The sequence below is a fragment of the Solanum pennellii genome, chromosome 1, assembly GCF_001406875.1.
Source record: "Solanum pennellii chromosome 1, SPENNV200".
NCBI classification, from domain to species: Eukaryota; Viridiplantae; Streptophyta; class Magnoliopsida; order Solanales; family Solanaceae; genus Solanum; species Solanum pennellii.
The window spans coordinates 107,289,330-107,314,550 of record NC_028637.1 but is presented as its reverse complement, the minus strand read 5'-3'; the positions used below and the strand labels follow the sequence as shown (position 1 = coordinate 107,314,550).

Here is a 25,221-nt window from a genome sequence, read left to right as displayed (position 1 = left end):
TATATATATATATATATATATATAGAGAGAGAGAGAGAGAGAGAGAGAGAGAGATTTCTTATTTTTTTATCATTATTTTGTAGCGCTGTATAAATATAAATTAATGATGGATATATTATGATCTTATATAAACGACATATATTATCCCTCAAAAAGGTATATAAAGTGAATTTATTTTAATTGATAAAATGAGATTAATAAGAAAGAAATATTTTTTACATTTTTATTTGTTAAAGCGATTTTAGAAGAAAGAAAATAAGAATAATGTTCTTTAATTATATTATAATCAGGAAGAAAATGTATTAAAAAAAAGTAATATATTTATTTAAAAAGGGAAATTTTACTCATTTTGTAACTATAGGATTATTTTTGGATTTCCTGAACCAAAATATCGACCGTAAAAGCATTTTAGAGCCAAATTATAGTTTAAGGATGTTTTTAATCTTTTTTCCTATAAAATATAATCAAACACAATTTCATCTTAAGTGTCTTAAAAATTAGCAAATGTTTATCTAACTTCAATTCAAAAAAATCTTATTTTTTTATAAATATTTTTTATCGGTATATAAATATAAATTAATGATGGATATATTATGATCTTATATAAATGACATATATTATCCCTAAGAGTACAAGAAGTTACTTTATTTTAATTGATAAAATGAGATTAATGAGATTTTTTTTACTTTTTTATTTATTTAAATAATTTTAGAAGAAAGAAAACAAGAATAATGTTCTTTAATAATATTTTAATCAGAAAAAAAAATGTATTTAAAAGAAAAAGTAATATATTTATTTGGAAAAGGACATTTTTACTCATTTTGTAACTATAGGAATATCTTTAAATTTTCTGAAACAAAATATCGACCGTAAAACATTTTAAAGCTAAATTATAATTTAAGAGTACTTTTAATCTTTTTTCCTATAAAATATAATCAAACACAATTTCATCTTAAGTTTCTTAAAATAAATCCATAACCAAGCGGAAGCTTAGAATCCATAAAATAGGTTCTGAAATTATTTTTTTTATTAAAACATAGGACAATAAATATTTTTACTAACTAACATGCTAATTTATGAAAGGGAAAAACTATGAATCTTCTTAATTGTTGACTGAATTTTCACATGGTTTGTTAACCAGGTTATAATAATCTTAATAAATAATTAAATAACACATGTGTACATCAACAGTGTTGTTTTACCTACTTCACCAAACTTGTTTCTATCTTAATATGTCTGTGAAGGTGAAAGTGAAAGGAGAATGAGTAATTAGAATTTTAATTCTTGTTTAAGCTATTTGTTAATGATAATTGAAAATACTAACACCAGAATTAGGTGGAAAGTTGACATCATATATCACAGTTAATGTTATGATTGTGTTATACGTGAAGCAGTCTTATCTCTATTTTTATTTTTTCCACCAATAAAAAAATGATTTTTTAAGAAATATAAAAAGAAAATTATATATTAAATATATATATATGGCACCATTTAAATTTTGAGATATGATACATGGAAATCTTAAGCTTTTAATTAATTTTGCATGTTTAAAAAATATTTTAAATCACGGTAATTTAACTACTTAAATTATTGGAAAGAAAAAACATATACTAAAATTAAATTTCACATAAAATCCAGCAATAAGATGGTTGGCTGGTTGCACGGGTTGTTGTGCGTGACTGTGTCGGTCTGGAGAATAATAACTTTTGAACAATTTCTTAAAACAAAAAAGTGACAGAATCATTTCTATAGGTCATTTTATAAATAATAATTAGTTCTATAATTTTTTTTAGGAAAAGAGTCTGATATACCCCTCAACTTTGTCATTTGGAGTTGATATACCCCTCGTTATAAAAGTGGCTCACATATGCCCTTACTGTTATACAAACGGCTTACATATACTCCTGCCGTTACAAAATGGCTCACATATACCTTTCATTTAACGGAAGTTAAAAAATTAGTTTTAAATTTATATTTATTACTTCTAATTTTTTTTAAAAATTATTTAGGGGTATATATGATTCTTCTATCAAAGTTCAAGGTATAATTTAATTTTTTCATACATAAATTGTTTTTTGACTTCTTTTATTATAATTATTTGAATTTCTTATTCTTATTTTATTTTTTTCTTTCATTCCTTAGTTTAAAGAAAAAAAAATTAAACTATTTTTTTGTGTGTATTGTAATTTAATTTCGTATTCGAAGAAAAATTTGGTCATCTACAATAAGTTTTACAAGAATATTAGTGAAACATAAATAAATTTGATTATCAAAATAATAATTATAAATTAGTCAAAAAAAATATGTTTGACGAGGATTAAATTTACTCATATGGGATTATACTTTTTAAAAAAAAATAATAAAAATTTAGATTAAATTATATATTTTTTCATTTCCAGTAAAGAAAAAGGGTATATGTGAGCCATTTGTTTACAAGTATGGATATATATGAGTCATTTTCATAATAAGGGATATATAAAATAATTAAAAAAAATTAATTTTTAAGTGATCAGGTATAATTAAAGGCCGCAACAAAATATTTTTAAAAGTTGAACTAAAATATCTAATAAAAATTTAAAATGTCTAAATAAAGTAAAATATTTGAATATCAAATGAAATTCACTAATAAATTTAAATACCGCCAATGTATTAAGCCCAAAAATTGAATAGTTTTCAATAATAGCTTGAGCCTGATTCTCCATTTGGTTGTTGCCTTCAAAAACTTTGCTTACTCAACACTCAAAGGACAAAAGCACATTGATCACAATCTACCAATATTGATTGAAAATAATATGTATCATGAATAATTGAGAAGGCATGTAGGTTTATAAATCTCCCTTTTGCATTTATTTAATTTATTACTTTTACTCAGACTCATTTGCATCTATTTTATTTGGCATAATACATTTATTCTACCATAAACTCAGCTTCAAATTTTAATTTTGACCTCCAACTTTTATAATGCACAAACAAAATTTTAACTATCCAACTTTTAAATAAATAAACACATGAGTTTTACATGGCACAATACACGTAGGACAAAAAATGACATGTAGGATGACATATAAAACATCTGTGTCTATTTGTTTAACTATATACAAGTTTAAGTGTCTATTTGTGCATATCCAAAGTTGAAGGACATAAATGTGATTTGAAGCCAAGTTAAAGGACATATTTATGTATTATGCCATTTTATTTTTGTGAACTCTTAACACTGCCAATACTTTAACTTAAAAAGAAAAATTTAACTTCAATACGCAAATATTATAAAATAAAGTTTTTATGTACTAATGAAAATGAAATTAATAAGAGTACTTCAAAAAAAACACCTATTATAATAATACTTTATTTTCTTTTAGCTACGATGCTTGATATAAAAAAACCAACATCTCCCTTATATATTTTTTTTTATTTTTATTGATTCGGTACTCTCTTTCAAACAAAATTCCATTAGGATTTTGTTTTATTAAGTTGTCTTTATTAATATGCTTGAAAATATAGGTTTGGTTATTAGTATTATATAGATACTTATGATAAATATATGATAATGAAAAAATATATTCTTTCTTAATTTATTACTATAAATAAATAAGAAAATGTATTTCTAGTATAACAATCAAATAAAATAGAATGGACATACTACATATTAATAGAATGTGATAACCAATACGAGGATTTTTAGGAATATCAAAGCGGTTGATGAAACAGAAGCAACAAATTTAATTTTAATCTTAATTTATTAAAATGAATAGATAAGAAAAATATTTATTTTGTTGACGGTCAAATAAAATAGAATTGACAGAGTAAATATTGGTAGATTGTGCTAACCAATATGAAAATTTTCAGGAATATCAAAGCAGTGAATGAAACAGAACAACAAATAAGATAATGCGATAATAAAGTAAAGGAGTAACAAAAATAACTTATGTACCAAATATATTTCGCAGTAAAACATGATATCAGTCAATTACCTACCAATTTTTTCATATTATGATAAGCATTCAACTTATATTTAATAATAATATCGAATAATTAGATAAAATAAAAATGATAGTTATTTTTTTGTATAACCGTTAAATAAAATAAAGTTGACAGAGTACAAAGTTAATAGATTATAATAACCAACATGAAATTTTTTAGAAATATTAAAGCAGTTAATGAAACAGAAACAACAAATAAAATCTCTCTTAATTTGTTAAAATAAATAAATAAATAAAATATTATCTTAATATAACATTGAAATAAAATAGAATTGATATAATGCATCTTAGTAATTATCACAATATAAAAATTTTCAACGATATTAAAACAATCAATGAACAGATACAACAAATAAAATAATGCTTTAACAAAATAAATGAACAACATAGCTTTAACAAAATAAAAGAACATAAATAACATGTATGCCCTAAATATATTCTACACCTGCTATATAACAAAATGATACTAATTACCTACAAACTTTGGTATTATAATAAATGATTAAATAAATAATAATATAAATAACAATTATTTAGTTAAATTCAAAAAGCATGATCAGCTCCAAAACTTTTTTAAGATGAGAAAGATCAATTCCTAGGCCCCATTAAGCAATTAGTGGATATAATAATAATTGTAATATAGATTGATAAGATTATTTCACTTTTTAATTAAAGATTTCAAATTAAGATATTAAATACTTATATTAAGAACGTTTTTCTAAATAAATTTTAAACTTTTAAACGATGCTTTAAATATCGAATGAAAAATAAAAAAACATATACTAGTGATATAATAAATATCAAAAGGACGAAAGCGTCATTTAACCTACTCAAACGGTCTCTATTTCCCTTTAGGTCCCCACTCTCTACACAAATGGCACTTCCTTGAAAACATTTCTCTATACTATGCTCCTCTCCCTATCGCCTATGGCCAAATAACCTCTTCTGTGCTTCTCTCTCATCGGCTCTCTCTCTCTCTCTAGAATGCCAACTCCATATTGATCAGTTCATTAATCTCCGGTACGCTTTGTGGTGTCCCGTCTAACTCCATTGTAGTCGGAAACAATGGCGGTTCCCGGCGAGAATCACAGTTCCGGGAATTCACTCTCTAGTTTTTTCACTTCACGAACTCCTATTTTAGGTCTTCAGCTCTATATCGTGATTGCCGCTACTGTTATCATTATGGTTGTTGTGCTTTTTCTCATCTTTCTACTTCTCAGGCTAAATCAAAGCTCGAAAAGACGTCGCAGTGGAGGTAAGAAGAGTGTCGGGTTGTTACCTTTGGTAGCTGATGTGATTCGCGACAGTAGAACAACCGATCTCAATGAGATTGGTAAAGTGAATCATTTATTGAAAAAGGAGAATGAGACTATTGCGATTCTCCGTAAAGAAGATCAGGAAGTGATCGAGATTGAGTCCGATGGTATAAAAGGAAGTTCAGGGAGTAATGAGTCAAGTACGAGCCGGAGTGATACATCGTCGGCGATCTCTGGTTCAACCGAGTCGACGAATATTGGCTGGGGCCGTTGGTACAGTTTGAAAGAACTGGAGATGGCGACCAAAGGATTTCGTGCCGAGAATGTGATCGGTGAAGGTGGATACGGCGTCGTATTTCGTGGAGTCTTACAAGATGGTTCAGTAGTAGCTGTCAAGAAGCTTCTAAACAACAAGTGGGTACTTATTATTTAATTCTTCATGTTCTTGCATAATTTTATTTAAATATATGAAATCCAATTTAAGTAGACCAAAGTAAGTGTTTACGATAATAATAATAACATATCCTGTGAAATAACCAAACGAGATAGGGAGGTAGAGTTTACACTTCTTACCGCTACTTTTTTTGTTTTCTTACTGATTTAATTTGCTTGAGCCGAACTTCTTTTGTAAATGTCTCTGTTTCGTTGTTCTATTTCAATTTTTATCTTCTCTTCCCTTTGTAGCTTTTTGTTTGAGTTGATTAGTTGGTGTGGTGTCCACATCTTGTTTGTTTTCAGCTCAATTTTTTCTTGGAAAAAGAATCCAATCTTCTCAGATCTGGATTTATGTGATTATTTTTCTTTTTTGGGTCAAAGTACCGATATTTGTTACTCCATATAAAAAGAAAGTAAACGTTACTTTTGTTTTTTGTTCTTTTTTATCTTCTCTTTTACTTTTTCTTCATTCCTTTTTGTTCTTTTTTATCCTGGAACTATTTCTTTCTTTTCCTTTTTACTTTTCTTTTTTATTGTACCAACCTAATTATGTTCTTTGCTAAAATCTAGACATAAGGTTGAGTAATTATGCTCAGCAATGACTTAAACTTCTATTTAAGCCAATATTTATTAGCCATAATGATGGTTGGCAACAGTACAACTGTAAATGGAGTCATGATCTAAGTTATTGCATTACATAAACATCAGGCAGAGAAGGACAGGTAGTGTAATCTCATAAGTGGGTCTGGAAAGGGTAGTATATATGCAAACCTTACTATGGATGAGGTGTTCAAAGTTTACTATTTTTTGAATTTTCTTCCCTAAAAGTTTCTACTTTGAACCATTGTTGTTCACGTGCTATGACTTGATTGTATACAGGGGTCAGGCAGAGAAGGAGTTCAGGGTGGAAGTTGAGGCCATTGGGAAAGTGAGACACAAAAACCTTGCGGGTCTTCTTGGTTATTGTTCAGAAGGTGTTCATAGGTAATTCATTACAGTTAATATTCACAAATGTGTGAGAATTCCTGTTTCTGTTTCCAAATACATTTGTTAAGTCATTTACTGGCCGTCCAGGATACTAGTGTATGAGTACATTGACAATGGCAATTTGGAGCAATGGCTACACGGTGATGTAGGGTCTGTTAGTCCTCTAACTTGGGAAATCAGACTGAGAATTGCAATTGGAACTGCTCGAGGGTGAGGCTTCTACATTTTTTTTTCACTACATGATATGGATGTTAGTCCTTGTCATGAACTGAAATCGCTGTTGACCTTAAAGCATGTTCTTTTACGTGTGCACTTCCTTTGGAAATTACCAAGACAATCTTCTCCCTTTTGTCCGATGTTGATTGACAGTGTAAACCCATGGTTAGGAAGCGTTGTATCTCCTAACAATTCATACATATCTTCTACGTTTTGACTTCAGTTTGACATGTGTGCTAAAGAATTCTTTAAGTACACATGTTCACGCTTCGACAATTTGCTGTTGGACATTCACCCCTGATTTTGAAATCTATGGGTTGCATATTTTTCCATTTGCAAAAAAAGAGAAAGAGATACACATCTTTAGTGGATTCTTGACTTAATTTTTCCTATCTCATTTGACGTCATTACTTTTTTGTTTGGACAGACTTGCCTATTTGCACGAAGGTTTGGAACCCAAAGTTGTGCATCGTGATGTTAAATCAAGCAATATTCTGTTGGATAGGAAGTGGAATCCAAAAGTATCAGATTTTGGACTTGCCAAGCTGCTAGGACCTGAGAAAAGCTATGTGACTACCCGTGTTATGGGGACTTTTGGGTGTGTCCTTTCTCTAATCTTTCCAAACTTTTATAAACAAATACTAAGTGGATTACTAATGCTAATTATGGATGATGATATTGCCACAGATATGTTTCTCCTGACTATGCCAGTACTGGTATGCTTAATGAGGGGAGCGACGTGTACAGCTTTGGTGTTATGCTCATGGAGATAATTACAGGAAGAAGTCCTGTTGACTATTCAAGACCGCCTGGGGAGGTAAGAACAAATTTTCCCTTGTCATTTTCTGCTCCACTGTCAAAAATATATATAAAAAATGGAAGGAATTAAAAGAAGATCAGTTAAATTCTGAAAGATCTTGTGGCATTATCTTGACATCATTACAAAAAAATTGCAGATGAACTTGGTCGATTGGTTTAAAGGAATGGTATCAAATCGACGTGGTGAAGAATTGGTCGACCCATTAATTGAAGTCCATCCTCCTCCTAGATCCCTAAAGCGGGTTTTGTTGGTCTGCCTTCGCTGCATAGATATGGATGCCAACAAGCGGCCAAAGATGGGTCAAATAGTACATATGCTAGAGGCTGATGAATTTCCTTTCCGTTCAGTAAGCCATCTCACCTAGTGGCCTTTGATTGACTGAAATTGTTCATCTCCTATTTGTGTTTTCAATTACTAGTCTTTATTTAAACACTGATTTTGGTTGACATATAATGCTCATTCACTTGCCACTAACCCTTGGATTTCTCAGTTATAGAAGAAATGCTCATTCATTTGTATCAGTTAGTTGTTTCTATTAGCATGTGCTCAATCTGCTTGTCAAAGCATATTACATGTCATATAAGTTTTTGAACACGGACTAATGATAAAGGGCATAACTTATTCATCCAGACTGTCCAATTGCTGAAATTGGCTTTCTTCCTTTTTACTGCTTGCCATCACTGAAGTTGAGTAACCCTTAAAATCAGATTGGTTTGGTGGTATGGTTTCTGTCCTTTTCCCAGTCAGTTAGTATTAGAGTAGTGGGTGCAACCAACTTCATATCAGTATGTTCACTTTACTCAACTTATCTTGAAACATTACTTAGAGTACCAGATAAGAGTGTGTATCTGCACTCGGATGTTTCATGTTTCTTTGGTATGAATCGTTTTTCTCTTTACATTGAATACAACGTATACATTTACAATATCGATAAGTGATTAGAGGTATATAAGGAGTCTCTCACTTTAGCTCCTAATCTATTTTGGGTTCATATGGCACTATTTTTCCCTTTGTTTTTTAAATGATTTTTTTTTTTCCTTTTGCAGGATCCTCGACTAGTCCAGGAAAAAGATCCTCTAAATCCACGTTCAGCCGGAACCAATAGACTTCAACTAGCTACTAAAGACGGTGCAGGTGGTGATGAACAGAAACCTAGAGGGAGATGAAGAGTTGTATACAGGAATATTTTAGTATGTATATTCTTTTGAATCATTTCCCCTCACTCCCAGTTTATTGTCTCCTACAGTATTAATTTGTGCCCCGAGCTTGTGCCTATGTAGGCTCTATATCTTGGTCAATTTTTGTATATAAACATAGTTAAACTACTCAGGAAAAACACTTGCATTATCTATCTTAATTATTTTACAAACTACTTGGTTTACTTGAGAAATGCAGAATATTAGATTTGAGAAAGATTCTAGTAACTTAATTTTTTAGCCTGTGTTTTTCATGCCTGATCGGTGCTTCTTTGTTGTAATAAATGTAGTCATGACTTGGGAAATTTAAAGAATACAGGCTCCCTGGTGTTAAATTCCGCATTCACGAGAACTAAATGGGAAACTTTGGGTCCTAATTTATAGGCACATTTAATTTTTGTTACTCTAGTTTTCAACGGGTCATAAGAGATCGTTTTCAACCATTTTTTCTGTGTGACATTCATTCATTGAAATTGTTTCTTCAAATTTCAAATGGATGTTTTTGGTTACTACAACTATTTTATTTCCACAAAGTTAATTCATGAGATTAACCCCAAAAACGAACTTAAAGATGGTTCGAAGGCAGAGCTAGGTGGGGATTTGTGAATTTCGAACGAAATCAAAAATCTTTTGCTATTTGTATTAGAAAATTAATTAATTAAATATATATATATATATATATAAATTTGTAAATTCCTAATAAAATACTGTTTTAAAGGAAATTTAAACCCGCAAAATTTTAATCCTAACCCGGCTCTCTGCCTGGGTGAATATTTAAATTGATTGAACCGGTACCTTTTTGTGATAACTTTGCCTAAGAACAGTGTATTCCGGATGAACCATAGTACGGTGTCAACTTTCAGAGTGTCTTCTATTGGTATATGTACAATTTTCTCTACATTTACCTTTAAAACAGGAACTTAACTAGCGTTTTAGTGATAGATTTTTGGGGTTTTAAAAAATTATCTTCAAATATAGGTTGACTGTGAAATTTAATGTGATCTTGGAATATGTATAAGTTTTTATAACCGGCACTTCAATTCGCAAAAACTTCAAATTTTTTAAAATAAATGCATATCCAAAACACAACTTCAAATTTTAAATTACAACTTCGAAAACTTAAATTAGCTTTCAAATTTAACTTCAAAATCTATATCAAACGGAGTTAGATTGACATACCGTTCAAAAGACTTTCTTCCTTGTAAGGACTTGAATAGTTAAACGTGACTCGTTTCAATTTGTTTATTTTTTTTTAAGCTCGACTATTTCGGATTCGACCGCGTAGTGCCCCTTCGAAGGAAAGCACTACTTATCAAAGATTTTTCATATCCAAAGCTCGAACCTGAGATATCAACAAATTTATTTATCTTACTTCGTTTTAAGTATTTCTTAATTTATTCCGTAAAAAAAAAATTCTTTTTCTAAAAGCACAAATTATATATAAAAAAAATCCTATCTGTGGTATATTTTAAATTTTAAATTTTAAATTATTAGATTGACAGTGTCTATTAATTTTTAAAATTCAAGAACTGAACGAACAGCTGAGTATTTGCTTAGTAGAGAGTTATAGATGTATTATTACAAGTTAACAACGCAGAAAAAGCCACAAGTCTCTACTTATCTGACACGTGTATGCGCTTAATTTTATATTCGAACGTGCGCTCTTCACCTTTCACCATTTTCAGATGGAAGACCTTTAAGAAACATATAAATACACAATATCTCACAGATACAACACTTTTTCTCTGAACGACATCAAACAATCACCAGATCTGTGGCGTTAAACTCCAATTATAGATCCAGACACTTCTACGAACAGATAGAAGAAATCGGAAGCTTCGCAATGCCAATGGAGGAGAAGCTGGTACAGCGATTGGAGTCGGCGGTAATGCGGCTTGAGGCGCTATCAGCTGGCGGCAGTTCTGTCGGGACGGGCGATGGTACGGCGGTTTTAGATCCGTCGATTATTGCATTTGACGATCTACGGTCGCAGTTCCTCGGAAAGGTTTTGAGTGCTGCAGAGAAGATCGGAGGACACGTTTTGGATATTACTAAGATTGTTGAAGCGGCTTTCGCCGCTCAGAGAGAACTTCTCATTAAGATCAAGGAGACTAAGGTAATGTCAAATCTCTGATCATCTCATTACAGTTGCAGAGCGAGGATTTTTCGAATGTGTTCAAAATATAATGACGTAAACACACAAAAAACCAAGGGATTCAAGGTCTAAAATATAATTTTGACATTATATATATATATAGTGTGTGTGGGAACTCCTTACTGTATCCTGGTTCATTATACTGTTCATCTCTTTAGCATGTGGTCTAACATTTTGAAGAAAGTTAAACTTTAAGCTTTCCATTTTATATAGCCCGCTCAAATGTTATGTCAATGCTTAAGATAATAAGATGAAAATTTTCAAAAGTCTTCCTTCCTTTTAAGCTCCATGTCGAGTCAAACTAAGTCACATAAAATTGGAAGGCAGAGTGTGTACTATTTCCAAATTCTGATGTATGTTTGTTTGATAATGTGCATACAATAGTGAAGTTGCAAGGACTTTTATGATGCAATATGTTTTTTAGTTCTCGTTGTAGTATCCGTTCCATATCATTTGAGCTCCATGAATAATCTCTTTCATTAGTCTTATTTAGAGTGTAGGAACTGTTGCTTGAACTTTGTGAAGATATAAGAATTTCAAATGGAATTGTGCTTCTTTGTTATCTTGCTCTAGCTTAAAGAGTGATCTGTATTCTTTGTCAATTTGTATTTCATCGTAGCAAGTCAGAAGTGTATTTCTGCTTGAAATGTTTTTTATGTGCGTTGATTAGTGAAAATACAGAATACTCTCTAATGGTACACAAATTATTTTCTTTGTCGAAGATGCTTTTATTTGTTTGCTGGTTCAATTTTTATCTCGATTCTGTAGAAACCAGACAACTCAGGTTTGACTGAGTTTCTCAAACCATTGAATGATGTGATCGTGAAAGCTACAAAAATGACGGAAGGACGTCGGTCTGATTACTTCAACCAACTGAAGTCTGCTGCTGATAGTCTATCAGCTCTAGCATGGATTGCCTACACTGGAAAAGACTGCGGTTAGGCATTTTGTTATCTCTACACATTCTAAGTGAAGAGGACAACTGTTGAATTTCTCATTTTTTATTTCTAGGCATGACCATGCCTATTGCGTACGTGGAAGAAAGTTGGCAGATGGCTGAATTTTATAGTAACAAGGTAATTTAGGCCTTTTTCTAGCAGTTCAGATTCTCCTCTCAATTGCTCTCTCTTGCTTGAAGAAATCTTTAAGATATTTTACAGAACCTGGACAAAATTAGGTGGAAAAGGGTGTGTAGTTTTGTTATCCCCAAATTTTCTGGCACGATGTGGTGTTGCTTTGTTTGCTTCTCTTTCTTCTTGGTTAGAAGTTTATCTTCTAACTGCTGTAAAATATTTTCAATATTTTTAGATTCTCGTGGAGTTCAAAAACAAAGACCCAAATCATGTTGAATGGGCAAAAGCTTTGAAAGAACTTTATCTTCCTGGATTGAGAGATTATGTTAAGAGTCACTATCCATTAGGTCCTGTATGGAGTGCTACAGGGAAAACAGCTGTATCTGCACCGTCGAAAGCTCCTTCACCAAGTGCTCCTGCCCCTCCGGCTCCTCCTCCATCTTCTCTCTTCAGCTCTGAATCTCCTCAGGCTTCATCATCACGCCCCACGAAAGGGATGTCTGCTGTCTTTGACGAAATTAATTCGGGAAAGCCAGTGACTTCTGGTAATTTTCCTTTCCCACCCTTATGTATAATATAGATAGAAGCTTACCCTTATTTGAATGTTTTCTTCTAGGACTGAGAAAGGTAACAGATGACATGAAAACAAAGAACCGTGCTGACAGAACTGGCGTTGTTAATGCTGGTGAAAAAGAAGTCCGTGTGAGCTCACCCTCTGTCTCTAAAACTGGACCTCCAAAATTTGAGCTTCAGATGGGGCGTAAGTGAGTAAAGAATAGGCTTCAATCTATCTATATGTGCAATTTTCTCGATCATTCCTAACTTTGCTGTCATGTTGCTGGCAGATGGGTGGTTGAGAATCAAGTGGGAGAAAAGAACCTAGTTATTGATGATTGCGATACTAAGCAATCAGTATATGTCTATGGGTGCAAAGCTTCAGTTCTGCAGATCAAAGGTAACTCAATTCTTCTCTATAAGTGAAGTAGCATAAACTGGACAATAACAAGGTGGGTTTATTTTGCACTTGTGTTGATATACTGATGTCACACAGGAAAAGTCAACAACATCACAATTGACAAATGCACTAAGATGGGAGTGGTATTTGCGGTCAGTGATGAGCTTCAATCAAAGTTCTTTAAATATTGAAGGCTGTTGTATCATCCACTAAATGGCTTACCTGATCATCTAAATTTGGTGCACAGGGTGTTGTGGCAGCTTGTGAGGTAGTCAATTGCAACGGTGTAGAGGTGCAATGTCAGGTATCAAAATTTTATACTAATGGTCTAGAAAAGTGCAGTGTAATGAAATTTGAGTATTAACAATTATATAACTATGTTTTCGTGAGACCAACGTTAAACCTCCTTTTATGTGGGGATACCAGGGTTCGGCACCTACAATTTCAATCGACAATACAAATGGATGTCAGTTATACTTGAACAAAGATTCTTTGGAAGGTTCTATTACCACAGCTAAGTCAAGTGAAATCAATGTTTTGGTTCCTGGTGATGGGCCTGATGATGATTGGGTACTGTTGTCTTCTTTCTCTCTCTCTCTCTACTTCAGTTTTATATTAATTGGTATTGTGGATGAAGATTTGCATTATATGTCACCAGTATTCCTTACTGTGAAAATGAATTTGTATTTTGTAAGAAATAGTTACCTGTATAGGTACATGTTGGGGCTTGTTATCTCTGATAATTATGTTCTGTTTTGAGCATTGTTCTTTAGAGAAACTACACCATCTACAATTGTACGGTAAAGCTAAGCTACTACATGTTAAAAGGGATCATGCATTTTTTACAACGACAACATACCCAATATAATTCACAAGTGGGGTCTGGGGAAATGATCATGGTTTTCGGTGCCTCTTCACTCTTCTTTGAATAGAGATTAAACTGTATCTTATGAAGCAAAAAGGTGAATTTCAAGTATCAGGTTTCATGTTTTAGATGAAACTGGTTAAAGGTTTAATATATGAACATTATTGCAGGGTGAGCATGCTTTGCCACAGCAGTATGCTCATGAATACAAGGACGGACGCTTTGTGACTACTCCGGTCTCCCACTCTGGAGCTTAACTGGTGAAAATTTTCTACATTCAGTTGTTTCCTTTTTATTTTTAAAAAAAACTATTTTTGTGTTAACAAATTTGATATATTGGTGAGCTGAGAGATGGTCGATTCTTTTCTTTCTTGATTGTAAGGTATGTTCTGTACCTTGTGTTTGTTCAAAGTTAGGGGCTTTGTGACTTTTCTTTTGTCACATTTTTGTTAGGCATAATACATATATTGGACCCTAAACTTGACTTCAAATTTTAACTTTGACCTCCAACTTTCACAATGCACAAACAGACACTTTAACTATCCAACTTTTAAATAAATAAACACATGGATCCTACATGGCACAATACACGTAGGACACCACGTAAGACAAAAAATGATATGTAACATGACATGTAGGACATATGTGTCTATTTGTTCAACTTTATACAAGTTTAAGTGTCTATTTGTGCACATCCAAAGTTGAAGGACATAAATGTGATTTGAAGCCAAGTTAAAGGGCACATTTATGTATTATGCCTTTTTGTTATTTGTACCAGAGCTTGACCTTTTTAAGCTCTTTTTTTTGTGGAACATTATATAATTTCCACAACCCATGTAATCTTCCGTTCAATGTTATAAAATAGAGAAGTCCTAATCAGTTGGAAAAACCTGTGGTCAACTATGGAATTGTTCCGTTTAGCATATTCTAGTTGTGTTATTACTCTTTTAAAAGCATTTCACATTTGTTTGGTTGTGCTTTTATGCTGTTAAATAACTACTTTTTGAGGATGAAATAACAATCCTGGGTTAACTTATAGTCGGGTAATTAATCTCGGGATAACTTGTTCCCTAACCAAATGAGGCCTTAATGAATCAGTTATTCCATTATGACCTACTTTTGTTTAGGCCCGTTTTGCCATAGATTTCCCAATTATTTGGGGGAAAAATTGACAAATTGTGTTTGTCCATACAATTTGCCATTGTTTGGCAAGTACTCAAATTTCCAAATACTAGTTGGGACAAATCTCATCATTTGAGATTTTTTCAAAATTAAATTTTTTTTTCAAACTTTTATCTTTTCCAAAAACACCTTATATAGTAGTTGTTTGTGTTGTATTACATAATTTTTTACGTAAGCACCAAATAGTGATGAAGATTGAAATATTCAGTAAATACTTGATCATTTGGTTGTTGATGAAAAATGATGAATAATCGGCTTAGGGTAACAAAGTCATGTGCTTTGTCTACTTTCCGATGTATGTAATAATGCCTGTTGCACTTATTCCAAACTATCATATTGTTCTAGTGTCATGGACACTATTTGTTATTGTTACAACGAAGATCCAAATTGATTTGTAATACAAACTTATTGTTAGTTTTGATAGTTTTTAAAACTTATGGGTATAAATTATATTTTTCTAAAAAAGTGAAATATATTTCCCAAATAATATGACCAAACACATGGTGAAATTTCACCAAATAATATTTACCAAAAATATTTGAAAATTTATGTCCAAACGCTAGCTACGTATAACAGAATGAGTTTAACTTTCTTTGGTTAAGTTGTGAAAACAATCGCTTGTAAAGCTTAAATATGTTATGTTAACGTTTGCTTAGAATGGCTTTGTAATTGAATCTTACATGATTACACAAACATTTTGAAACCGTTATGCGTTTCAGTTTATACAATATGGAATAAACTCATAAAATAAGAACCCCATGGTACTCTTTTAGTCAGAGAATATTGTCATATGTTATCAACTTTACCAAATTTGCATTCCTAATCAATTAACACAAAAGAGAACACACAAAATTAGGATGGGGCGGAGGGTTTCATTCGAAACTCCTTTATTAAAAAATTAAATATATGTATATATGATTAATTAATTAAATTATATTGTTAAATCCCTCAATGAAAATCATATTTTTATCACTAGCTGAGATTAAACCTCTCTTTGTTTTTTATAAAAAAAATTTGGGATGTGGGGTCCATTGGCATGAATAAAAATTAAAATATTTGTACTCTATATAATGTTCTCTCCTTTCACATTATCTATGGACTATGGCATCTTCCTGTTCAAGATATGTGTGAAAATATTTTGTGAACTATAAAATTAAAAATAAAACGCTTATTTTATTTTTTTGGAAGGAGAGTACAACATTTCGGGGTAACGGAAATGCTGCGTGAAATAAAAGCCACCTTATCTGCTGATGGCCATGCTTTATGCGTGTCATGTTTATTGGACAATTAATCGTTCTAATAAGTTAAATCTTAGCAAACATTTACGCACTAAGGTAATCTTATAATATGAGTCACTTATATCTGAATATAATATATTTTTAATCTATATTTTATATTTACTTTTCTTTTTGCTTTTTATGAATCGATCGATTAAGAACTTATCGAAATCAATCTTTTTTACTCTACAAATAAAATGTAAGATTTATATACATTATATCTTCTTTAAATTTTACATAATTTAGTGGGTATAGTATTGTTGTTATAGTTTATATTATATACACAAATTATTGATAGACCCAAGTTAAGCACTATAAGTTATTTGCGCTTTCTTACTGTCTGTCTGTTTTCTTAATTTTAGTTTATGTGATACTGTTTGATTAAATTCATAATTTAAAAGAGAAATATTTTTTTAAAATAATTTTATTAGGAATAAAAGAAAAATTTTAAAATTAAGTTTTTATTTTTGATAAAAATATAATATTTCATCGACTTAGACTAAAAAAACATTATATAAATTTAGACGGATGAAGCATGTATAAATAGGAGTTCCCTGACAAACATTTTTTTTAATAACCCCTGTGAAGCTTCACCATTTTCTTTACTTACTTTTTGGTTATTAAAATCCATAAATTTAGATCAAGAAATAGATAATATTTACTATCCAAGCAATCTTTTTTACCCTTCTACACTTTAGATTTAAAGTCAATTATATCACATACATAAATACCTTTCCCCCCTTCTTACACTTTATTTTTTTTATTACGGATAATAATATATTTAATGTAATCTCATTAAATAAAATTTAAAAGATTAAAATATATACAAATTTTATCTCTATTTAGTTATTTCTAGCAAATCCCCAACTAAAAACAAACAAAAAAAAACCTATCTTCTACTATGTAATCTGCTTAAATTCTTTAATGATGGTAGGTGTGATTTAGGTCTTTGTACAAATAATATATTTATACACCATTATTTCACCTACTAGTGTAATTTATATCTCGTTTGCCACTTCCCAAACAACAAGAAGTTTATATCCCCGATGCCTATCTAATGCAAGTTTTCAAAGAATTCCCTTTGCATGACTTTGAACTTTTATTTATCTATTATTATACGTTTATTAATATGAATATTATAATAAAAATATTACTATCAGTTATTATTTAAGCATATATAATTTAAATTAAACGAGTAAAAAAAATAAATAGAGTGAACATAAAAACTGTATAAGTCCACCTTATAAAGACGAAGACATTAAAAACGAAACCGCACCGAAACTTTGTGTCTTGTACTCTACTGAACTACGCACACAAACACATGTTCACACCTTCATTCCCTCAAACCTCACTTGTTAAATCTACTCCACTTGACCCCACTCCACCCATCATAAATATATCTATTCATTTTACCGTTAAATTCCTCCTTCTTCCTCTTCACATACAAACTTCATCAATGGATCCACAAAAACTCTCCAGTTTCTTCCTTAGCTTCTTTGTTTTACTCCAATCTCTTTCTTCCGCAGGTAATTCTCTTTCAATTGCTTTCTCTGATTAAGACGCGAATCCACTTTTTCGTTTAATCGAATATATACTTTGCTTTCTGGAAGAAAAAGTCTGACGGCTTTTCAGCTCCATAACTTTTTTCTTTAATCGGTGCAATTGTTAGACACTTAGTAAACACTTGTTTACAATTTGTTCAAATTCGACAGCGCAGAGAGATTTATTATAAATAAAACTAATTGTCTTTATCTGAAAATGACTTGTATGATTAAACAAATTTCAATGTAGTTTTATTCTATACTAATTCGTCTTGTAATTCAGATTCGCAGGCTTTTATCGGTGTAAACTACGGCCAGGTTGCCGACAACCTCCCGCCGCCGGCGGAGACGGTGAAACTTATTCAATCAACGAGCATTCAGAAGGTGAGGTTGTACGGAGCGGATCCGGCTATCATAAAAGCGTTGGCGAATACCGGGATCGGGATTGTGATCGGTGCTTCCAACGGAGATATCCCGGCGCTTGCCGCCGACCCGAATTTCGCCGGACAATGGGTTAATAACAATATTTTGGCGTACTATCCGGCGAGTAAAATAATTGTGGTGAATGTGGGTAACGAAGTCGTGACCTCAGGAGATCAGAACCTTATTCCCAAACTATTACCCGCCATGCAAAATGTCCAAAACGCCCTCAATGCTGGTAGGTGGTTGTTGATCAATGAATGTCTTTCAGATTTTGACTGATGTTTCTTACGCGGAATTTAGAAGCCAAGTATCTTAGTTTTTTAATCAAAAATTTGACATACATTTCATATTTTTTTTTAAATTAACGACCAAAGAATTATACCTTTTGAAATTTATAGTCTAAAATAAATCATAAATATTTATATCGTTATGATAAATGATTAGTTTTGAAGTTAAGTTATTAGTAAATTATAAAAATGCTACATTTTTGGTTGGGACAAGCCGACAGGGTGAGTACATACTAGGAATAGTACAAGTTACACCATTCATTATTCGTATATTTACTCTATTTCATTTTAACATGTACGTATATCTCTAGAAGTTGTAGTCTTAAACACATTGTGACATTTCTACACATTCTGACATTTCTACCGACGATAAGAATCTGAAAAGAGAGAGCATCATTGAAGATGAATATAACAGTTCGATAAAATCATTATTAAAAAGATAATTGATTTGTTAAAGTTGATAGTGGACGTACGTACGATTGAAGGGAGTAAATTATCTCTGTGTGTACTATACTATTTATTTATTCGTGTGTAAAGTTCAAAAATCTTTGCACGTGCTACTTTTTAACCGAAATGGTGCTTCCAACGCAGCTTCCCTTGGTGGTAGAATCAAAGTATCAACGGTACACGCCATGTCCATTTTGTCCCAGTCCGACCCGCCTTCTTCCGGGTTATTCAGTCCAGTATTTGGGGACACACTGAAAGCTCTGCTGCAATTTCACAAGGACAATGGTTCACCTTTGATGATCAATCCATACCCATTCTTTGCATATCAGAGTGATCCAAGACCTGAAACTTTGGCATTCTGTCTCTTCCAACCAAATGCTGGCCGGGTCGATTCAGGCAACGGTATCAAATACATGAATATGTTTGATGCACAGGTTAGAAATTCACTTTTTACGTAGTTTCTAAATATAGAAGCTTGTAAAAATTTTCCCCATGTAGTTAACTAATTTTGTTTACTGAAACAAACTGACACATTCTTTCAAAGAGCATGGGCAGAAAAGCTAGTGGTAGTATAAGAAAATATTTCAACTCTATATTCTCATACTTTCTTACTGTAAGAACATTTTACTGATTGGCTCCTTTTCCCCCCTGTAGTAGTAATGAATAGTATGTAATTTAATATAATTGGCAAGACAATAATAATTAATAATTGACCAACTATCCATAATCACTACTCAGTGACCTCTATTTCTTGGCCTTTTTTGTGCCATTTGATGGGACCTAAAAAGCATCTAGTACTCTGGATCTTGACTCTTGCGTGGTAATGACAGCCTGTTTTTCATTAAAAATTAGTAATTTGACAAGGTTCTGATTCTCAAATGTTATACAATATCTAATGGGAAACTTGACTCTTACATATGAAAGGATAATTAATTTGATAAGAAAAATTATTACTGATTTATTGGAATCTGTTTGGACATATGTAAACCGTGAATTCAGCAAAGTTTGGTGTGCTGGGCCTAGTAGAATGCTATACTTTCAAAAGAATATATACCATCAAAATTTTGTAAATGGAAGTACACATTAGAAAAAGTAGTGCACATGTTTTGTTTGAAAAATCATAGATGGCACCATATTGTTTTGATATTTTTCATGTTTTCCAATTTAGAGACAGAACCAATGAGTTTGGACTGGACACATTGAAACCTTTTCTTAATGCATCCATTGAGAGTATATATATCCGAGAGGAAGATATTTGGTAGGCAGGGCTATGCCAAAATGAGAGTTTTAGGCGTGAATCCAAATTTGTGTGGTCTAAAAGCAGGTAATGAACATCGGTTGGAAAGTAAATATATATATTAATCGAGACGAATATAGTGGTCTATTCACTGTCCCTGATATCTTAGCCGGTCTAGAACCATTATCAATAGATTCTCCTCTTACTTGCTGACTAAATCAACTGCTCCAATACTGTAACGCTCCTATTCCCAATTTCAATAAATTGTCCTTAATTAGTTGCTCAGGTTGATGTGAGAAAATTTTGTGTGCCTGCAGGTTGACGCCGCACGTTCAGCCCTGAATGCGTGGGGATTTAAGGAAATCCAAATTGTGGTTGCAGAGACAGGGTGGCCATACAAGGGAGATCCAAATGAAGTAGGCCCAAGTATGGATAATGCAAAAGCTTATAATGGTAACTTGATAAACCACTTGAGGTCTATGGTTGGCACTCCATTGATGCCTGGCATATCAGTCGATACCTATATTTTTGCTCTCTATGATGAGGATTTGAAGCCTGGGCCCGGCTCGGAACGCTCCTTTGGACTTTTCAAGCCTGATCTTTCCACGACTTATGATGCTGGCCTCTCGAAAAATTCCCAGGTGAGAACAATAATTTGCCATCCACAAGTTTCAAAAACATGTTTGAACCAAAAATAGAAAATAAGTTCCAAGAATATAAAGAAAATATATGTTTTCAATCAAATGCTAATAGATTTTAGGTTTCAAGAGCCATATAGGTATTATCTGTAGTACTTCCTTCGATCACAAATATTAGTCCTTTTGGCAAATTGTGTACTCCTTATTTTTCAAATTGATCCTTGCTAGTCCAACCAGTGAAATATTATGATACGATTAGGAGAGATAAATGATAGTTCAGAAAATTGCTCTTACCATAGTAGGCTATTCAAATGTCTTTCTTAACAAGTGTGCAAAAATGTTCAGAGACGAATAATACGGACAGGAGGTAGTATATGTACCGCTGCATTATAATAAGATGCAGGGGATAGAGAAAGTACATTAGGATTGAAGGCCAGTACTCAACTCATGCTGAAGATCCTTATTATGCTTGTTCTTTTTGTGTCTTTTGTTAGGCTCCTACAGCTCCAGTGACCCCTGCTCCAGTAACACCGACAACTCCAATAACTCCGGTTACACCAGCACCAAAGCCTACAGGATCAGCTACATGGTGCTTGCCAAAGCCAGGAATTCCTGATTCTGAATTACAGTCAAACCTCGACTACGCCTGTAGTATGGGTATTGACTGTAGCCCTATTCAAGAAGGCGGTCCATGCTTTGAACCAAATACTGTTGCATCGCATGCTGCTTATGCTATGAATGTTCTTTATCAAACTGCTGGAAGGAATCCCTGGAACTGCGATTTCTCTCAGACCGCTTCCCTCACCTCAACAAATCCTAGTAAGTTTCTTCTAATCTTGCACCAGCACTTCTCCATAACACCATTTGCTTGCATTTTAGTTTTCATATATGAAAAATATTGGTTAAATTTATACTGAAATCTTGCTATGATTATTTCACATCCAATGTGGTATAACAATTCAATGACAAAAGTGTTCTTCCAAATTAGATACAAATGTTAATCCAAATTTCAAACTGTTAATAACTAATTAAACACATGTTTTTGCAAGGCTATAGCTTTCATATTTGGTACTTGATTAACTACCCCTGTCTTTATGTCAATAAATAACATTTTTTCTTTTTCTTTCTTTTCTTAGGTTACGATGGCTGTACTTATCCTGGTGGCAACTTATAACGCAAAGCATCTAAATATATTTTATTATGATGGAGTAGTTTATGTAACTAAAAAAATTGGTCGATAAATAATCCCATCTACCCCCTTTTTCCTTTTGCTAAAATGATCAGGACTGTCTTCGAAGAAGAACTATATAATTTGAAGTGTATAGTTCCTTAATACTATCATTTTCTTTCCAAACAACAAGTCTAACAACATATCCCGAGTTATCCCGGTGGATTAAAGAGAGTGGGGTATCGGCAGACCATTGGAAACAAATTCGATATAGTTTATTTTTGTTCTCAGCTTCAATTTGTTTGATAAATTTGACACTACTACTCTTTAAAGTTGTATTCTATTAACCAAATTAAAACTTGTATTCGTGATCCATGAAATTTATTTTTCAAACTCAAGCAAAAAGTAAAAATTTAAAAGAAAACGAAGTAAATTAAACCTTGTAATCGTGATCCATGAAATTATAAAACAGTAGTCTTGCTATTTGCTTGAAAATAATTATTTATATAATAAAAGGTACCAGACATGAGTTTTTGTAGTTGCCAAATCCCACAGACTACCATATATATATTTGCAACCATATTTCATATAGAATTCTAGGGTAATAAATTCACGTGTTTAACATAAACAAATCACATAATAATTAACGGTCGAGGATAGAACTGAGATTTACTTGGGAGAAGCAATCAATGTTAAAAAGTCTAGACAAGTTGACTCAATCTAAGGTCACAAAAGTAATAATTTCGAAAATAAAAAATCAAATATTTTAGGACAAAGCCCCTTCTTCACTTTAAAATATATTTGACTTTATATATGTATATAATTGTATATGAATATAATTGTATATGATTGTTAATTATATATATATATATATATATTTATATAAATGGAAGCGAGATCGGGAGAGGGAGGAGAGAGGCGAGCGAGATTGAGAGAGGGAGGAGAGATGCGAGCGAGAGAGGTCAGAGAGTGGGGAGAGAGGCGAGCGAGAGAGGTCAGAGAGTGGGGAGAGATGTGAATTGTATATGTATATAGGCTAAAAAAATTGTATATTATGCATATTTATTTTAGAGCCGTCAATATGGGCTAGGCCTGTTGGGCCGGCCTGGCCTAACCCGGGATTTAATAGGGCTGGGCTAAGATTTTTGGAGCCCATTTAAGAAAAGGAATTTTGAGCCCGGCCTGAATAAACCTGCTAATTTGAGGGGCTTGAGAAATATTGGTAGGGCCGGCCCGTGGGCCAAAAAAAATTAATTTAAAAATATAATATAATATTAAAATTTAAAAATAAAGAGAGTCCAAAATCAAAATAATTAGGTTAATATTTCTATTTAGATATTTATACTTTTAGTTGAAAAAAAAAACTTAATAAATATTAAGTTATTTTGTAATTTTATACACCTTTTGTCTTATGTGGCACTCTATGTGAGTCCACGCAATTGAGGCGCGTCAGAAATATTTGAATGCCACGTAAGCCAAAGAGGTACACAAAATTACAAAAAAAAATAAGTTCAGGGGGGTAATACAACCTTAGTAAGGTGTGTCTTTGGGATTTCGATCATAGTTTAGGGGGTACTTGTTCCATTTTCCCTAAAAATTATAAAGATAATTTTATTTGTGAATTTGATTAACAAGTAGTGACGAGGTCTCATTTGTTTCCATTAAGATTAAGACGTTTGAATTTGAATACACATTTAAATATTAAGATATGCATTAAAATCTAGATGTGTAAATCTGAATAAATATCTTAATATTAAAATATTGTCTCTGAATCTGAACACTAAATTATTGGGAAAGTTTATTTTTAATATCTGAATGACATGTGAAATTAAACGTTATATCAATAAAATGTTATAAAAACCTTGTTAGTAAAATAGTTGTTTTTCATATAAAATAATATTTTGAACATTTTTACCGTAACTAAGCTAATATGATTTATCTTTTAAGAACACAACATCAAGCCACATCATTAATATGACTATTTTTTGCACTCAAATACTTTGAGAATCTAATATAATGCAATTTAAAATAGTTTATATAGAGTAGTAAACATATAGTTTAGGAAAATATTTTATTTTATTATAGAAATTTTTTATTGTTATCGATTAAATAACTAATATTTTCTTATTTTTTAAAATCGTTCTAAATATTATATCATGTGAGTGCTTATAAATTCAAATATATTTATTAATTTAGAAAGTAAAAGATGTATATTAAGTTAATATGAATAAAGGAAATTATAATGGCAAGAATGTAATTAATATTAATATAATAAGAAAACAATTTTTATGAGTTGTCGTGATTTAGTTGAATTAAGATATAAGTCTTATTTTTTAGTCTGAATAGTGTTAAGGGTGTGTTACAGACCTGATTCATTCAGATATATCCACACCCATTAAGAGGCTTATAAGAAAATAAAACAAACGAACTTAATAAATTGAATCTGAATAATTAAGATTCAGTTCTTAAAAACAAACACACTTAATAAGACAAATCTGAATGATTGAGATTCAAACCCCATTAAGTGCAAACAAATGAGGCCTAACATAATGTAATATTGTTTTGTCGATATTTATGATAATATTTATAAATTATAATTTATAATTTAATTTAATAATTATAAAAAAATATAATGTTTTAAAAGTGGGCTGGCCCGGCAAGCCTGTAGCCCACGTACTTGTGTGCTGGGCCGACCATTTTTTGGCCCACACAAAAAATGGGCTAGCCCGGCCTGGCCCGTAAAATGTCTAAGCCTATATGAGTTAGCCCGGATGGGGTGGGCTAGCCCATATTGACAGCTCTAATTTATTTGTTATCCACGCGCATTATACATATATACAAATATGACTAATTAAACAAAATCAAAGTCAGCCCACATAATTAATGTATAATATTAATAGTAAGTAATAATTATAATAAATAATAACTATGATAAATAATTAAATAATATAAATTTCCTTATCCGCGTAATTTTTCCATAAAATAAACCATATACTGTAATAAAGAAGTACACTCAGCTCTTTTTTGGGCCGGAAGCCCAAAGAGGACTCATTAGTCGCGTACAATGAAGTCATGTGGTCCCC

General features: G+C 31.8%; 3 protein-coding genes across 3 annotated transcripts; all 3 read left to right on the top strand.

Moving 5' to 3' along the window:
- Positions 1 to 4,852: 4,852 nt before the first annotated feature.
- LOC107008566 (probable receptor-like serine/threonine-protein kinase At4g34500) lies at positions 4,853 to 9,084 on the top strand. The gene is made up of 7 exons (XM_015207658.2): positions 4,853 to 5,650; positions 6,551 to 6,655; positions 6,746 to 6,868; positions 7,302 to 7,472; positions 7,562 to 7,691; positions 7,831 to 8,040; positions 8,741 to 9,084. Exons 1-7 carry the CDS (start codon positions 5,046 to 5,048, stop codon positions 8,858 to 8,860), a joined length of 1,464 nt encoding a protein of 487 aa, XP_015063144.1. The 5' UTR covers positions 4,853 to 5,045; the 3' UTR covers positions 8,861 to 9,084.
- Positions 9,085 to 10,562: 1,478 nt separating this feature from the next.
- On the top strand, positions 10,563 to 14,379 carry LOC107008896 (cyclase-associated protein 1). The gene is made up of 10 exons (XM_015208108.2): positions 10,563 to 11,006; positions 11,814 to 11,982; positions 12,057 to 12,121; positions 12,354 to 12,663; positions 12,735 to 12,882; positions 12,964 to 13,073; positions 13,170 to 13,225; positions 13,321 to 13,377; positions 13,500 to 13,643; positions 14,109 to 14,379. Exons 1-10 carry the CDS (start codon positions 10,734 to 10,736, stop codon positions 14,193 to 14,195), a joined length of 1,419 nt encoding a protein of 472 aa, XP_015063594.1. The 5' UTR covers positions 10,563 to 10,733; the 3' UTR covers positions 14,196 to 14,379.
- Positions 14,380 to 17,676: 3,297 nt separating this feature from the next.
- Positions 17,677 to 22,428, top strand: LOC107006096 (glucan endo-1,3-beta-D-glucosidase). The gene is made up of 6 exons (XM_015204737.2): positions 17,677 to 17,923; positions 18,222 to 18,596; positions 19,240 to 19,529; positions 20,650 to 20,973; positions 21,465 to 21,789; positions 22,107 to 22,428. The coding sequence occupies exons 1-6, from the start codon at positions 17,719 to 17,721 to the stop codon at positions 22,142 to 22,144; spliced, it is 1,557 nt and encodes a 518-aa protein (XP_015060223.1). The 5' UTR covers positions 17,677 to 17,718; the 3' UTR covers positions 22,145 to 22,428.
- Positions 22,429 to 25,221: the final 2,793 nt, after the last annotated feature.